This window comes from Oryzias melastigma, linkage group LG16, assembly GCF_002922805.2.
Source record: "Oryzias melastigma strain HK-1 linkage group LG16, ASM292280v2, whole genome shotgun sequence".
Classification (NCBI taxonomy): Eukaryota; Metazoa; Chordata; class Actinopteri; order Beloniformes; family Adrianichthyidae; genus Oryzias; species Oryzias melastigma.
Window position 1 is genome coordinate 21,526,001 of NC_050527.1, and position 18,186 is coordinate 21,544,186.

General features: G+C 37.1%; 1 protein-coding gene across 1 annotated transcript in view; it reads left to right on the forward strand.

Moving 5' to 3' along the window:
- Window positions 1–18,186, forward strand: part of LOC112143846 (furin-like protease kpc-1) — a 216,519-nt gene that overhangs the window by 114,061 nt on the left and 84,272 nt on the right. The window contains exons 7-12 of the mRNA XM_024268057.1: window positions 6,908–6,945; window positions 7,629–7,708; window positions 8,633–8,721; window positions 10,545–10,717; window positions 11,326–11,541; window positions 12,033–12,136. Coding sequence (XP_024123825.1) covers window positions 6,908–6,945; window positions 7,629–7,708; window positions 8,633–8,721; window positions 10,545–10,717; window positions 11,326–11,541; window positions 12,033–12,136 — 700 coding nt within the window. The remainder of the gene's footprint in view (window positions 1–6,907; window positions 6,946–7,628; window positions 7,709–8,632; window positions 8,722–10,544; window positions 10,718–11,325; window positions 11,542–12,032; window positions 12,137–18,186) is intronic.

The window sequence follows — 18,186 nt, forward strand, 5'->3', positions numbered from 1 at the left end:
AATAAAAAGGGTTTTTGTGGGTTTTTTTTTTTGTCACTTTGTTATACCAGTATCAGAAGTAAAACATTTCAGTGCAAAATCTGAAGAAACACAGACGATGAAGCAGCACAAAGGCCTCCTGGGTAAAGGTGGTGTAGTGTCTCTCTCCTTTTTTTCAGTATTCCTGAGTTTGTTTCTGGAAACAGCATTCCCAAACAAGGAGCAGCTGGAACCGCAGGATTTGTTCTGGCTGTTTGGACGGTTTCAGTCTCTGTGTGACAGAAACCCAAACTAAATGTTTAACTTTTATTAAAAGCTATTGAAACTGTACTAAGTCTGCCGGTCAAGAATTAATAGTTGAGGGATCTATTGGTATCTATGGGAGCCATTTATAGATTTGAAAAATGCTGTTGCTTGCAATTTAAAGTCTTTATCATCATTATTTAGCAGCCTGTTGATTCAATCTTTTTACAGTAACTTTTTGATAGAACTGCAAAAGTTAGCTCGGGGGATGGTGGGAGGAGGATCAGGTGCAGCGGCAGGCTCCTCTGATGTGATGTAGGCTTATTTTCTCTGCCGCCGCACGACTCGCCGTCAGCTCAAAATGGCCTCCAACACATCTCGATGTCTGATTTGTTTGTGTTTGACCCAGAGGACCGACGTGAATGCTGCAGGAGCACGGAGATAGAGTGCAGCTGCTGCAGCTGAACGCTGACACGCAAGCGGGGAGCAAAATGCACACACACCTGCACAATCACAATCCCGACGGGGTCAGCCAGGTTCAAAGCATTTGTATTCATAGAAGGTTTTGCATTGGCTCCGCCACCTACAGTGTTCCATCTGACTGTGGGATGCAGCTTTCTACTTTCACACTCGGAAGAGCTTGGACTGTATCTAAGTGTGTTTAGAACTGTACTCGTGGCAGCATGTTGTTTTTGTGGCTGAATTCACTTTTCCACTGTGATAATCCTTGAAAATGCTCAAGTGTTTTGGTGCTCAAGTTGACCCAAAGACAAGCTAGCATCATTTCGCCTGTACCAGCTTTAATCAAACTGTTGGATTCACCTTATGCTTTAGTCACACGAACCGTTTGGGGTCGACCCGTCCGAGCCCATGGAAGGTCGTATTTCTCTTGAGGCTCATGTGGCCATCTTAAGGGACATCATGAAATGGAACGTACCATTAGCATGTGTGCCGAGTGGTTCAGGAAGTATTTGTTAGGATAATGTAAGTTAAACATACTTGTAACAAACAGGTGATGCTATCGTACGGTGTCCCCCAGTCATTAGTAAGGTACACGTTAGTTATGTCCCGATCAGGTTTTTCTGGGCCCGATCCAATTCTGAATCATTCGATTTTGTGTATTTGTCGATACCGAGTTCCAATTCCTTACTTTTGTAACACATTTAAAACATGAACAAATTGAATAAACAGATTTGTGTTTTCCCTTATTTATATTTCATTAACATTCTTTTATCATTAAAAACTTAAATAAAACACTTCTGTGAAGTAGCTTTAATAAACAACTACAAATGGAGCAAATCTAAACTAGGAAAAAAAATAAGTATTTTATCGTTATATAAGTGATAATTTGTCATGTGAGAAAGTTTAGTGACTTTAGCTTTAACATCTTTAGAGCTTTTGAACATTTTTAACCAAATGTGATTCCTGTCCTCATTTAAAATTCTTAAAAATGAATGATGACTGTTTTAGAATGAATTTGATGTGTTCATGACTAGCTAATCTCACGTTTATTATTTTATTTTATTTTTTTAGATTATGTGATTCTTTTTTAAGCTCTTAAGACACCACATTTTCTGTTAATTTTCTTAACTTTTATTTCTCAGATAAATAAAACAGGATTATCAAAGAACAGCTTGTGTCCTAAGGAGTTAAACATGGAGCTAGCACTAAGCTTAGCACAGTTAGCAGCACAAAGAGCTTAACATTAAACACAAACAAAAACTCTGTCTTTTTCTGTTGAAATGTCTTTATAGGCTATTGTTTACATTAAGAGAAACCAATAGAAACACTTTCTGTCAGTTTAAAGCGTTTTTAGAAGAGTTATTGATCCCGGAAGTCTGAATCTGTGAACATCTAGCTAGCTTGATTGAATTGTTTTTGTTAGCCTCCTGTTTAAACTGCTGCCGTTTTCTGCTGCGTTTTATGGCAGTGACATTTTGGGATCTGTTAATGACAAGCAGACTTCTAGTAGGGAATTATCCGGAATAATAAGAGTGAAATATAAGCACTGATCATAATAAGAATAAATTAAATATCCGATCCTGATCGGGGGACAACATCTGATATCGATCAAGTCATCAACCACGTGGTCGGGCCCGGTTTTCGATCAGATCGGGACGTCCCTAGTTCATGTATTGGCTCTGTACTGAATGCCTCACAGATGGGGTAAGCAGATGATAATGCTGCGGTCACAAATACAACTGCCACCAATGGGGAAGCATCACAGAGACTTCAAGATTTCATCCCGCCGCTCATTTTTTTTTTTTTTTTTTGAAAATCGTTGGCGTGGTCATGAATGACATTGAGGATAAAACTATTACAAAACTGGCTCGGCGGCTACAGGATGACAGCAGCTCTGATTGGACATTGTGTAAATATCTCTCGTTGACAAGTACCCGGTAGACCAAGGTATACAAAAGTGAGCCATTCTGCACCACTGGTCATTCACAACTCAGATTATGAGCATAAAGTATAATTTTGTCAATTTACACATTTTTAGACAACATGCCTCCCAAGAAAGCACAATGTTCTGTCTTCCTTGTATTCTTCTCAGCATCAACCGCAATTCGTAAACACGCAGGTCTTAGAGTTGTTGAGGTTCTATCAACGCCATGATGAGTTTTGCGCAGCATCAATGCTATCTCCCCACCATGGCCGTGATCACCAGATTGACGTCTGGTCCTCGCCAGGTCCATGTCAATAGCCCTCGTTGAGTCTCCATGCTGCTACTGTACGATTCCTGACAATCAGATGGTGGTAGTAGGACCGCCAAATGCCACCAATGTATCATGGGACACCAATTATCAGAGGATTTTGGGGATCGTGGAGACCCTCCCATTAGTCGATTATCGTTCTGCCACCCGTCACTAGACTGCCACCAGTGATCTCTGATGCTTAGTAAGCATTCACACAAAAGAGATTCTCCTGCTTCTTTCTGTACGTTTTTTGGCACATTAAAAACTCAATCACACTTTCAGTGATTTCCGCAATCTTAGTATCAAATCGTTCAGCTTGTTCAGGACATTACTACTTGTATTTATGGTACACACAACATTTTTGATTAATTTAGTTTACTGATGAATTTTAGGATATTTTGGAGTTTAGCTTAATCAGTTACTTATTTGGCATCTACTAATGTTTTCTATATGTTAATTTAGAGTTTAGCTAATATCGCAGCAACATGGTAACGTTTTTGGCTAATTTATTATTTACTGAGGTTTTCATATGCTAATTTAGAGTATGGCTTCTATTTTAACAACATGCTAACATTTTTGACTAAGTTTACTCAGGAATTTTTGGCTATTTTGGAGTTTAGCTGGTATTTAAGCAACAAGCTAGCTTTTTTTGGGCTAATTTGGCATCTACTGAGTTTTTTGGGGGCTAATTTGGAGTTTATCTGATATTTAAGCAACACACTAAATATTTTTGCAAACTTGGCATGTAATGAGGATTTTTAAGCAATTTTACTACAAATTTTCAGAAATTTAGGTTTACTTCAGCGCTCTTTCATAGTTCTTTAATAAAATTTTCAGTCTTTTAGCAAATTTAACATTATGCAAATAGCTTTTGCATTTTCAGCAAATCCCTTCAGCAATTAATGTAAATTGTATCACCATTTTCAGCAAAAAGCTTCAGCATCTTCAACGACTACTTTCAGCAAAAAGCATTCACACTAGCATTATTATACGTAATGCAACTTTTATAGTTTATTCAATGTTTTACTTTTCTGCTACCTCATCTGGTCTCCTGCATTTTGGGTCCATCACCATTTTATGACATGCTTAAGTGTTTACTACAAGCTGACACCTGCACCATGCAAAAAAAAAAAAAAAGTGCATGAACTACTTGCTCACCAAGTGGCTACAATCTTAAAATTTCCTTCTGGCCACCTGCACACACCTTACAAATTTGCTCATTCTTCCCTTCACTTCCTTATCCACCCATAGGAGCAGTTGTGACTAAGGCATGACACAGATGGAACGTGCAACAGTCCATAGCATATGCAGTTCTGTCACTGCATAGCTTTCAACTGTCCAAAAGTTCTTGATTAATAACTCACTAAAGTCACTTTTGGCTTTTTGCGTTTGCTTTAGCTTTGATTACTTTACTTCAAGCTTTGTGACAAATGTAATGTAAAAGCTTTGTAGAGCAGCTCAAACTTTGATCTGCAACTTCTGTAAGGTATATAATTGTGGAGTTAACTCCAATGTGATGCCCTTCCAAAAGATAAGATGAAATTAGTTAAATGTCCACCATTGAACCAAACCTGCCTGCAGCACAAGTAGCAAAAATCTGATGCTTGATGAGAAAATGTCGTATGGAAGAGCTGAACGAGGGAAATGAAAAATCTGCATTTGCACGCCGGCGCCTTTGTTGTGGTGCGGCGCAGCATGGTACAATGTGGCAGACTCCAGCGAGGTTTCACTCACCCGGGGCGCCATCCCACCTGAGCTCCACACAATCAGGGAAGGAGAGTGAAACCTTCCTCTGGTTGCCATAGCAACCCCGAGGCAGTCCTTGCATGGGACAAAGACTGGCAGGTCCTGTGTGTGTGTGTGTGTGTTATTCTGAGACAGAGAGTGAGTGATGTGCGGCAGAGCCGGTGCGGCCCTCCTGGGGCCCTCATTCGTTTGTTTCTCACTGGGACCGCAGGAGCCTCGCTGCACCAAAGATGGAAGCAGCGGTGGCTCAAGTGAAGAGGGAAACCAGAGAAGTGATGTGGAAAGACAGGATGATGAAAAGATGCTTGGAAGTTGTAGAGCGAGAGGAAATAAAAATAAGTGACAGGAAGGACTGCATGAATTGATTCAGTATGAGGCCGACTTAGATTACTTTTCCCTTAGTCCCTATTTGTTCATTCAATCTTAAGCAGTAAGTCAAAGCAAAACTTCTCACAAAACTTCCTTTGAAAAAAAAAACAGACTATGTTATAATCTCTAATTACACCAATTAGCAGGGCACTCAAAATTCAAAATTTTAATAACCTGTCTTCCACACAGCAAGCTTAAATGACTGGAAAAAGCTTTGCTCTGGTTGCTCCACGGAACGTAATGACTCTAAAGAGCACTTAGGCATCCTTAAAGACACGTCAAACATGGCATGAATCCTTGCGTTTTAGCATGAAGCATCTCTTGAGATATTTTCTGTAAATACCTCAAATCCGATTTGGAAGTTTCTACCTGATTTATTGAACGTAACTTTGAACTTTTATGGACTTTTATAGACTTTATTTTTAAACTGAGTTTTCAGATTCCACTCATGGATCAAAAGTTATGCAGAAATAGTTAAAAAAAAAACATTTAAACGAAAATATATATTTTGTATGGTTAATATTATATTCTCATATATGTGGAGAGAAAATAGTCTCAACCTGATTTGTGTATGTGTACTTCCTGATTTGTGCGTGTGTAATTCTGGATTTGTGCATAACTTTGGATTTGTGCGTACGTAATTCTCAATTTATAACTCATTCAATATATTTTGTAGCAGAAAACAGTACAAAAATCATAAAATTCTAAAAAAAAAATACAACTTACACATGCACAAATTAACAACAGCTTGAAACTGAATTATGCACAAATCTGTAAAAATTCTGCACGAATTGCTTGTTACGCACGCACAAAACCTTTTTTAAGCACAAATCTGAGGTGAGACACTTTCTACATCTTAGAGAAGGAAAAGATTCATCTGTAAATGATGCATTTAAATATTGCTAGAACGCTGAGTTTTCTTTCAAGAATTATATAAAATCCAAAGGTACACACAAATCAAGAATTACACACACACACAAATCTGGGTGAGTCTATTTTCTCTCCATACTTGTACAATAGAAATACATTCAACAAGTCTTAGCCCAGAGGTCTGCACCCTTCAAGAGACAATCAAGTGGATTTTTCACCAACTGTAACCGGAGCCACAAAGTCTTTTTTCCCTCTTTAGTAAAATGAAACAGATTTCTGTTGATGATACTCCTGTGATAAATATAAATGAACTATTGTTTTTTTTAGCATATATAAAACATAAACTTTTTTTTTTAATATGAAATAGTTTACTACTTTTGACTGAAGTTCACATGATTTCCTTCAAAATAAAAGACATCCTGTATCACATAGAACGATCTCAATGAATAGAATGCATTAGTAGGTAGTGTAATAAAAGCAGTGATTAAAAATATATATATATTTAACCATATGTTTGCATCTCAGCCATAAATTCATACACCTAATCAACTACAATTAAATAAATAAAAAAATAGATAAGAGACTTCAAGTAAATTCTACTATTGCTCACTGACCTCTAACGCAGTAAACGGCGCTCAAGAACCTGTCTACATTTTTAGTACAACCTTAGCAGCTGTTCTGCTTGATGGATTGTTGGAGAATTATGGGTACTGTAGTCATGAGCCCCACTGACACACTGTGCTTCAACTGTTTGTGAATGAGTGGAAGTTGAACTAATCTAACTGTTTAATTTTGCTTAATGCACCGTATAGTCCAAGAAGTATTTTACATTTCAAATGAAAAACATTTTAATTTTCTTCAACCAGAGAGCCACAATAGAGGGTAAAACAGCCTCATGTGGCTCCGGAGCTGCAGGTTGCAGACCCGGTCTCACTTGTTTTTAAGCTGAAAAGGAACATAAAGCTAAGATAACTTTGTTTTTGTTTTGTGTGGTTTCATTTCAGGAGTTGATCATACAAACAAAGATCTTCAGAAAAATTTTGTAAGTACACTTTTATATAACTTACACTTAATGAATTGGAATTAAATTAATTAGAAACATTAAAAAAATACATCAAATGGCTTCACTTTCTTTTTTTTTTGATACAACCTTTTCCCAATATTATTATAGTTCATATGGTTCATATTGTCTGAGCTTTTTTTTGTTTTAAAGTTTTTTTTACATGTATTAATTAATTGTTTCCCATAATCTGATATCTTGCACTTAAACATCTTTCTCCTCATTTTTGTTCGGAATTTGTTGGTTTTAAAAATCTCATGTCCAATCAAGTACTGCTCCAGTTCTGGAGGGGTTAATCCGTGTTCCTGGAATATACAATTGTATTTGTTGAGTCATGTAGAAGCTGTGAGAACAGCTCCTCCGTGTCAGATCAGATTGTTTGACTGCAGAGAAAAAAGAATGTTCTTGTTCAATAAAGCCAACTCCTCCTCCTCCTGTTCCTCCTGGATCTGGAAATTCATTTAAACATGCTCACTTTGATGGCGTTCAGAACACGCACAGAGTCATCTTCACGGTGACACTGACTGTTGTCTGTCGCTGATGTTTGGCAGACTAATTTAAGAGAGATTTTTGTTGGATTCTCTCATTTCCCGTCGTGTCATTCTGATGCTTTGTGCCGAGTGCCGCGGCGTCTTTAACGCCATTTCATCTGTTGTTTCTCACAGGAGGCCTTTGCCAGTTTTGACTTGCTTGCCTCTCATGGTTTGTCTCATGATCCCATGCCCACCAAAGATGAGGAAAACAGGTAGTGATGGCTGAGTTTTGATATTTTTTTACTGCAAGTTCAAACGGCAGACGTATTTGTTTTAACTCTTTAACACCCGAGGCATCGTTAGTGACACTTAAATAAAAAAATCTTAAACGTACTGTAACTTTTCAATCATTAACATGATAATTCCAACAGAATCTGCTGGAATTATCGTGTTAACGGTTCAAAAGTTACAGTAAATGAAAGTACATAAACACTAGCCTTCAAAATAAAAGCTTTAGAAATACTATAACAAATCAAAACGTAGACTTTAGGTCATAAACAAGGTTTTTTTTAAAGATATAAAAAAAAAAAAATAGAAGACTGTTTATTTATAGCAGAATGCCAATTTTTAGAACTTTAAAACTGTAACTTTAACATAATTATGAATCATAAAAAGGCAGGAATATTATTCCTGAATAAATCAACTTAAACCTTAAATAACCTTTAATATTTTACTCTCCATAAAAACATATTTTGTCAAAATTTTACAAGTTAGAAATTAGCTCAAGATAACATCACATCATTAATAACAATAAAATAAAATGATCCGGAGGGCTGGATAGAATTCGTCCCCTGGGCATTGACTTTGACACATGTTTTAGATCAAAATAGCACAAAACTTGTTTTTTATCCTAAAGTTTATTGCTTTAATTGAGCAAAAGCTCGATTTTCTTTGATTTTTTTTTTTTTATCAATCAGAGGATCAAATCAGAATTTTGAGAAAAATTTCAGTCCCATAAAGAAAAGAACAAACTAACACCAAGAGCAGCTTCTACCGTTTACATGATCACATGAACAGGAACACGCTTCTCTCCCTTAGAGCTGGGTATTCTAATGTCCTCAATTAAATCCACTACATAGTTTTCTATCTTTTCTGCTTTTCTCTGGACTTTCATCCTCATCATGCCTCTGTTGCAGTCATGGAACCCGGTGTGCCGGCGAGGTTTCCATGGAAGCCAACAACTCTTACTGTGGTGTTGGCATTGCCTTCAATGCTAGGATCGGAGGTGAGTGCAACTTGACACAAAACCAAACTTTTTTTTAAATGTTTTTTTTTTATATATATAAAAACAAAATGCTTAGTTGTTATTCAGATGGAGTTTTGTAATGCTGTAATATTTAGTCTTCAGGTTTTAAATAAGCACTCAGAGCTTTAATGATAAATAAGCTGGAATAAAGAATGTGAGCATTTCAAGAGGATGTGAGCACATCAGTGGGATGAGATGTTTATGTACAAGTACTGTAAATCAAAATCCTAAAACATAGTGGGATGTATAAGTGATGAACAAGCAAAGACACACATGGAAGGTTATTCTAAATCTCTAGTGCAGGAGTCTGCAACCTTTAACACCAGAAAAGCGGTTAGCTCCAGTTTCTTACAGACCACGAGAGCCTCTAAATCCCACTTATTCTTCTAGAAAATGCAGTTTTTTTTATTTTTACATGGTAATTTAGCTATTCATTTTGTAAAGTGTAGCTTTGAAATATTTACAATAATTGAATTTTAAAAGTGTGATATTTTTCTATAAATAACAACTTTAACATCTTTTCTTTAGGCAGCAGCAAATGCAAGTTCAAAATAAAATACCTTTTGTGTCAAATAAGATGCTCCTGCTGCAGCAGATTTTAAATTAAAAATTCTAGAAAACCAAGTCAAACATGACATTTTCTTTCATTATGACAACAACTAAATTCTAGGATGCAGCATGTATTAGAATGTGCTAAACTCAACTAACTAATTTAAGATTTATTCAAATTGTTAGCACTTTTCTTAAAGATAAAAAGGGGCAATGGAGGAGTCAAAGACTCTCATGTTACTGACCCCAGATCTTGTTACTAAGAGACAGTCATATTTCTATCTATTAGCCAAAGTTTTCTGTTTAAACGTCCTTAAAATTTACTGCTTAACATGATTTTTACAAGATTTGTTCATCTATTTTGTGTTAAGATAAAATCAGATATTATGGAATTATTTTTGTACAGTGTAAACTTTTTTTTGCAGTTTTTCGTAGATGGATTAGAAATGAAACTAAATTTTAAGATGATCAATTAAACAGCCATGAAAATAATGTTTTAGTCACTGGTGCTGGAGAGTCAGGATAAAAGTTTATTGGTGTAATATCTTTGTCCCGATGGAGGCTTCATGTTGCACAGTCTGTTTCACTATGAGCTGTAAGCCACTTCACAAAAAATATCAATGAACAATAATAAAAAGACATAATCACAGCATACCAGATCTAGATTTATTTACTTATTTATTTACCTCTATTTACTTTGCAGAGTGTAGCTGTTTCTGTTCCACCTGCAGCTTTTATTTTGAATCATTTTCATTTTTATAACAAAATACGAGAGCATTCATCTTTAACAAAGTATTAAAGACGTTTTTATTGTAATGCCTTCTTTACGAACAAATTATGTGTTTTTAAATGTGTACAAACTTTTGAAAACTGAACTTTATCAATGAACTGAACAATCAGAAAACTGATTTTAATCACCATTTTATATGAAAAAGTGTAAAGTTCATTTAGTTGCAAGTTTCCTTATTTTTATAGGTGTTATAAAGATAAAGTCATTATTAAACTTACTTTATTTTAATTTTGTAATTTTTTTAGCTGCAAACAAATCATTTATATCCAAGAAACTTTTCTTTTTTTAAATTAAAAAACACATTTTATCACCTCTTTTTAGTGTCAACTTTAAATTCTACACTCGCTTTAAACTTTAAAATGTTCATTTAAAAAATAAATAAATACAATTACGAGTCAAAACTTTGTCTTTAAGACCACCGATATCTTGTGTCCACAAGTCTGTTTTGGTGTGATCCGGCCAGGAATCCGCTTGTTGGATGGGCCCGTCACGGACGCCATGGAGGCCTCAGCCCTGACCTACAACATCCACTTCATCGACATCTACGTCTGCAGCTGGGGCCCGAGGGACAACGGGGCGGAGATGGACGGCCCTCACTTCTTGACAGAGCGAGCCCTGCGGCTAGGAGCTCACAAGGCAAAGCTTTCATCTCCGACTTCACACCGCAGCCAGTCCAGCAAACAGTCTCAATGTCAGAGGCTACGAAAGAGGAGTTTCATTAGCGCTTTTCCTCCAAAGTTTGATGTTTAAGGACTTCATGTACTTCATTATAGGGAGGCTCTTTAGTATCAACATTTTCTAGGAACTGTTCATCCAGTAGAAGGTATTAGCACGAATAACAGTGGCTTATTTAACTGTCTGCACTCAGAGCTAAAGTAAAGAGTCACACAGCCTCAATAGAGAAGTCATCTGACAAATATCATTTCAATCCACGGAAAACACATCAACACACTCTCAGTGTTCTTGGAGTTTGCTCTAAAGGCAATTGAAAACACTCACTCTCTGTAACCACGGCAACAATCTACTGTGAGTTTTAATGGTTATTGATTCAACATTTAGCCAGAAACATTATTCTCTTGGCCTTTCAACAACCTCCTTACTTTATGTTACTCTTTTTAAGGTAAATGGATGCAAACTGAATTCCCTCTGCAGCCTCTGTGAATAAGCCTTAACACACTTCAGTAAAAAAGGAGAGTTTTATTTTATTTTTTTTTCCAAAAGTGTGTATTTTGTTTGGTTTTCAGGGTCGTGTCGGGAAGGGCAGCATCTTCGTGTGGGCTGCAGGCAATGGTGGATTGTACGACGACCACTGTGGCGCAGACGGTTACATCAACTCCATCTACACCATCGCCATCGGAGCCATCACTCAGAGCGGAAAGCCCGCCTATTTTGGTGAAGCGTGTCCAGGAGTAATGGCGGTCACTCCAGCAGGCGGCGGCTATGGAGGCTATCAGCCTCTGGTTAGTGTTTTTATCGCGTTTCGCCTCTTAACCTGGTGAGCGGGCTGTTAAAGAGCAGCAGTTGTGATATAAAATGAGGGGCTGACAAATGGCCTCCGCGATTGCTGGGCATACAGGAAAAAAATATACAGAAACAAGTGTTAATTGGAGGCACAAGGTGGCTGCAGAGGCTGAGAATGAGAGAGGAAGAAGCTGAAGTGTTGATGGCGGATGTAACACCGAAAAACCTCGAGGAAACCCAGTTCAGATGTAAAGGCTGCAGAAGCAGAAAGGCCAATTTTATCACCACGATATCACCCCTGTCTGTCCTCTTCCACCTCACGTTAGGAGCTAACTGGATGAGTCACAAGCTGCTTTGCAAATCATTAAAAAATCACCCTGACACGCAATTACAGGGGAAAGAAACTGCTCATATTGTACTTAAAAAAAAAAAAATAGTGTTTATAAAAGGGTACTTTCTGTGTGATGTACTGTCATGTCTATGTTTACAGGTGACCCTGACCACCACAGGAGATGGATGTGTGACACACTTTCCAGGAACTTCCAGTGCTGCTCCGATCGCTGCTGGGATTCTGGCTCTTGCTTTGGAAGTGAAGTTAGTGTCCAGTCGAATCATCCACTGCAGAATCTGTGACCATCACAGGTTAAAAATATATGCAAACTTGCAGATCAACTGCATCTGTGTTTAGACAAAACACCATTTTGTTTTTAGGTCAGTATTTGACGCACAAATGTACATATACTGCACTCAATATACAATAACACTATGAGACAATAGCATAAAAATGAACACAAGTTTGTGTTTAGTCTTATAGTGTGGTGTAGTGCAGGGGTCTGCAACCTGCAACACTTAGGGAGATATTTCGGTCGATTTCTTCCTGAACACGACCCAGAAAATCTTCCTTCACCCTTTAGAAAATATAACACTGATATTTACTGTCACTATTAGAATAAATATAAATTGGTATTGTTTTTTTGCACAGAAAACATAAACAAATAGAGGAAATTGCCCTTTTTAAAAAAATATGAAATAGGTAACTTTATTTAAAGATTTTCAGTTTTTCAAAAACCTTAAGCTTATGAAAGAGGGATTTGTACCAATACAAAAAACACAGCCAGTGGTATGCCCGATTAAAGTTAAACATTGTATGGATCAATGTTTGTCGAAATATTCAAGAAAATAAAACAGACAATAACAAACAAAAACAATTAGACATTAATGTAGTCTCAAAGTATACACAAAAGAAACACTAGAAAAAGTAACAAAATAATACAAATATAAATACTACAAAATATCCTTTCGATAGATATACACATCAGTAAACGTAAACTTACACCTACACATAACTCAAAATATGAAATAGCTTTTAACAAAGGCTCACATGACTTCCTTTCAAAATAAAAGATATCCTGGGTCACATTGGACCATCTCGCAGCAAATGTCATAGTATAGTGTAGTTTGCGAAATGATTTAAAAAACTGTTTATTTTACTATTTGTGATGCACCTAAGCCAGAAATTTGAAAATCTAGCAAAGTAAATTTAAATCTGAGATTTTTAAGTGAAAATACATGCTGTATTTTCACTTAAAATCTTAAATTTGTAAAAAAAAATGAAGATCTAAATTGTAATCTGGTGAGCTGCAAGTATCAATTCTGGTTTTGCTTACTCAAGTTTAATTGATATTTTTGTGCATGTTTATGCACAAAAATGACAAAATATTGTTAAACTACAAAGTAGCCGCTCAATGGGTTGTTTGAGCATTATGGGTGCTGTAGTCAGATGGCTCTCAGAGTGACATTTTAATTTCCTTTTATTTTGCGTTACTACTAACTGACTTACTTTTTGCTTTAAAATGACTTTTTAAAATGAATGGAGAGGTAACATGTGGCTTCAGAGCCTCCGGTCGCAGACGCCTGGTATAGGCTATTTCTGCTTTTAGGATGTGTTACTTTGTGTGGTTGTTTGAGTTTTTCCACTTATTATTTAGCTATAAACATTGTGCTCTAAATGCCACAGACATCAACTGTTCAAACTGCATTGAGTTCAGCCATGTTGACTGTTGGAGTCCGGCTCCTTTTCACTGTAGTGAAGCGAAGCAGATGGCAAAAGCTGCTCTGTCATTCAGTCAGAGCAGCGCTTTAATTGAGATTCAGCGTCTCGCCTGTTGAATGGATCAATGTTCGTCAGTCGTGGAGCCCATATGTTGAGGTCCAGTGATTCAAGTTATAATTTGATCTGTCTTTATGGTAACCCTGAACACTTTTTTAATTATCAGAGTGTATGCATGTGTCTATAGCTTTTATAGATCTTTGAGTTTTAGATTTCATCCATTTCTTTGGTGGTTTTGTTTGTTTTTATTTATCAACTTTTGCAGCAAAAAGCTTAATATTAAGATATACAGAAGAAATACGGTTTTACATTTTCCTCACACAGTCTAAAAACACGCTTCAAAGGTTAAATAATGACTGTAAATATCCCTCTGTGGGAATGTGAGTGTGTGGTTGTCTGCGTCTGAGTCGTCCTGTAATGGATTGTTGAACCGTTCCAGGTGTTCTCCACCTTTACCCAGCAGTAACTGCATAGGCTCCAGCAGCCCTGTGACCTCACACAAGGCTAAGCGAGTACAGAAGATGGGTGGTTTTGAACTGTTTCCTCAGTGCAGCCTTTGAAAATGAATGACATGGATTGCTACAATTTTCATCCATTTTTATCCACTCGTCTTCAAAGATGTCCAGACTTCCCTCTCCTCGGCCACTTCCTCCACCTCCTCTGGGAGACCACGAGGCGTTCCCAGGCTATATTTAAGCGTGTCCTGAGTCTCCTCCGGGCCTCCAAATACCCGTAACACCTCCCCAGGGAAGCATCCAGGAGGCATCTGGACCAGATGCCCGAACCAACTCAACCAGCACATTCTCATCACAAATGCTTTGTTTATACTGAGCAGACCAGACCAGACAGGACTGGACTTTTGAGCGTTTCCACTACGAAATGGACCCGTTAAGCAGGACCGACTGGTATAATTTCTGGTCCTCCGTCCATAGAAAAATGGAATGGACCCCTGATTGGTGGAAAGATTTAGGACAACAGCAAGCGTCCGACCAGCGCTTTTTTTTTAAATCAAGATCCAAACCGAAAGTTCTGTCCTCTTTTCGTCCGTTTTCTTCTTTGCCCCCCGCAATCTTCCTGTAGAAAATAATATTTTTTTTACATAAAGTATTCCCCCTTATTCACATGGGTTGGGGACCAGACACACTAACAGAATCTACCATTATGGAGACACACACACATTCCCGTCACACCCGAGCCTCGCTGCTGAAGAATATCCATTACTGATCCTTCCTCATCAAAAACACTTCAGATGCTGCTTTGTAAAACGCTTGTTGAAGAACATTGGAGTATTGCTCAACATAAAGAATATTTTTTTCAATTTAATTTAGAACAAAAGACTGTTCTGCCTTCACCCATAATAAAAACATCTGCTCTGGATTATAGTTATCCTCCGCGGTTATCTTTCTAATTTTCCGTCCATTTCTGAGTCGGCTGATGGAGCTTCTCTGTCACTGTACAGCTATGTCACCTCGCAGGAACTTTGATGGTCCAACACTCAATGGAAACGCTCCCTTGAACGCTCACTAAACCACAAAAATAGAGTACTAAATACTGATTGAATATTTATTTATTTTGTAAGTGTCCATGGGATAAGAAGGTTAAAACCCAATGAAGTTTTTAACCTTACCTTTAAAAGAAAACAATGGATTTAAAAAAAAATTGATTCAACTTTCGCACCAATCACGAGTTCTTCCATTTTTGTCCCTTTAACCAAATATCTTAAAGATCAGCATCTCTTCCAGGTCTCATTTTTAAATCTTCAAATGAACCCCGTCATCCTCCTTTCCTTTCTGTTGTCTATCACTTTCCCTCCACTGCTCTCCAAGCGCCAGCTGTCGGTGTGGCCTGGGGCCGGCTTTTTTGTGTTGGGATCAGCAGCATCGCGGATAGTAGCACAGCCAGGCTCCAGCTGTCACGCAGCAGCGCTCTCAGTCTCACTCGCTTGGCTGTAAAACGGAACGCTTCTCCCCTGGGAAAGACGGCTCCTGTGACATTAATGTTAAAGGTTTCATGGTGACCCGGCGCTGCTCACTAAACTATATATCACTGCTCCTGTTCAGCAGCATTCTGCTCACATCTTTATGGACCAGCATGGCACTCTCCCTCCTTTTCATCCATTCTCTCATTCTGACAGTGTCCTAAAGATTCTCAGACACGATCACAGCAAACCTGGAAAGGTTTTTGACTTTCTGTTGATTTAAACGACAAAATAAACAAACGTGTTTTCTTGTTCTTAATGTCATGTCAATAAAATAATCTGAAATTTGAAACGTTTCAGAGAAGCAGCCACTGACACACTCAGTAAACACAATGTTAGAAGAAATTGTTCCATATAAAATCATTTGTCATTTTTTTGGTTTGTTTTAAATACATATTTTTAATTGAAATATTTTTATGGATTCAGTTAAAAGAGGGCGTTCAAAAAGGTAAGAACCTAAATATAGTCAGGAGCCAAAGTGATTTCAAACAAAAGTTGCTGCTTTTTATTTATTTTTCCGTTTTATCCCTATTAACAAATTACCATATTTGCAAATAAATCACCTTAAAAATTCCATATTATTTTCTATAATAGTCTCCAATAAATCACAAGTACAGTTTAAATGTTTTATAAAACAATCTATAGATTTCCTGCATTAAGAAGAGCTTTCCATCCACCTCAGTCTCTTTCTTACATTGGTCTGTTTTTCTGCTGTTCCCTCTCCTTCCATCCATCCATCCAAATTGATGCCTACACAATAAATCATCCTAGAGAATCAATTCATCACTCATCCTGTTAAATAGTCCTTCTCAGACTCTCTGTTCTCCTCTCTTTCTATGCCCGTGTCAGCCTCTCCATCACATTATCTGCATTTCTCTTTTGTATTCATCAGTATGTCCATCCAGTCCGGGGGAGGAGCTGACGCTTTGGCTTTACTGTAACACAAGAGTTAAAAGGAGTTGTCAGAATTTGGGAATTAAAAATGGCCGCCAAAACTGAGCAAATGTCAACAAACAGAGAGACGACGGGAACGCGTGTCATCTTTAAATGAGTGTGCTTCAGTTAGACATCAGATCTCAACACACCTCAGAGAGTGACGTCCAAAATCTGAGGCACTATTTAGGACATTGATGATTTACACAAATACATTACACAATTCTCATAAAAAAAATAAGACCACCGTAAAGCTTAAACTTTAGATTTGCTCATTTCAACAAGTTCTTAAAAGTTTTTTTTACAGTTGAAATAACCTATTTTTTAACATAAATTCACACTGTAGTTATTCCACTCTGAAAGGATGTTCCAGACACCGTCTTGGAGTTTTTTAAATAAGTTTTAAGACTTGAATTTAACAAGACAGTCACACAGAAAAACGCTATGATGACGGCAGGGTTCTGTCTATACAGCAACTCTCCATAGAATCACACAAGTCATCTTGTAACTAATGTTTTGCCTGATTTCTAACTCAATAGAACTCCATTGTTCGTTTAAATCTGAAAATCATTTTGATGCTATTCTTAGGTCATATATTTCTGTAAAGTCAAGAGTATGTGTAAAGTACCTCGTGTACATGCTCCGCTGCAAAAGATGTTACAGAAAGAGCTTTGGAAACATGCCAAGAAAGAGGAAATGAATTCTTTAAAAAGCATTTTTTTTAAATAATAATAAAATAAACTGTAAGAGTGCAGCATTAAACAAAGGCAGCAGAATATAGTAAGGTTTTGAGTTTGGATATAGAAAGAGTTGGTAAAGATCTGAAGATCCATCTCTGCTAAAAGCGGCTTCACCTGATTTTTCACCAGCTGGTTGACTCCTGATGACTTTTACTGGCTTATAAACCACCAAAAGTTTGGACAGGTTCCACAACAAAATTAGATTTATAGACTTGGATCTATTTATCTGCAAGTGGATGCATCGTCTAAGTCACACCTACAAGTTTTTTCTAGCTGCATTATTGGTTCTGTTCCTGATTCACAATCATTTGAATAAACAACTCAGAAATGCATTTTATAGCTTAATTCTCTTATTTATGTTATCCATCATGAGAAAAACGCTACAAAAACATGTTAAAAACAACATTTTGTGTAAAATACTGGTTTAGTTGCGGCTTTAATGTGAGTTTTAAATCAGCTTTTAATGAATTTGGTTGGTTCTAAACATCAGCCTGATGAGTGTATTCCTGAAGAGTTTTAGCACTGATTTCAATCAAATGTGATATTGTGACCTGATTATTTCTGCCCGTTGTAGGTCTGGTTACCTTATTTGTGGTCATTAATCTTACGTTCTCTGATTTTTCTAACTCATTTCTTTGAAATTAGAATTCAGCAGCTAACCAATTTGGAGAAATAGTTAGCTTTCTAAAAGCAGCAAACACAACTTGAGAAGTTGTTAAAAACTAAAGGATCTCTTTCTACTTATAACAGTTAATGAGAAGATACACTTTGACTTTAGTTCCACTTTAGTCTTTTTTATGCTTTTTTCCTGCTATGGTTCTGCAGTAAAATCAACTAGAAATAAATCTGAGGATCTGACACTGACCCCATAATAAAAACTGGT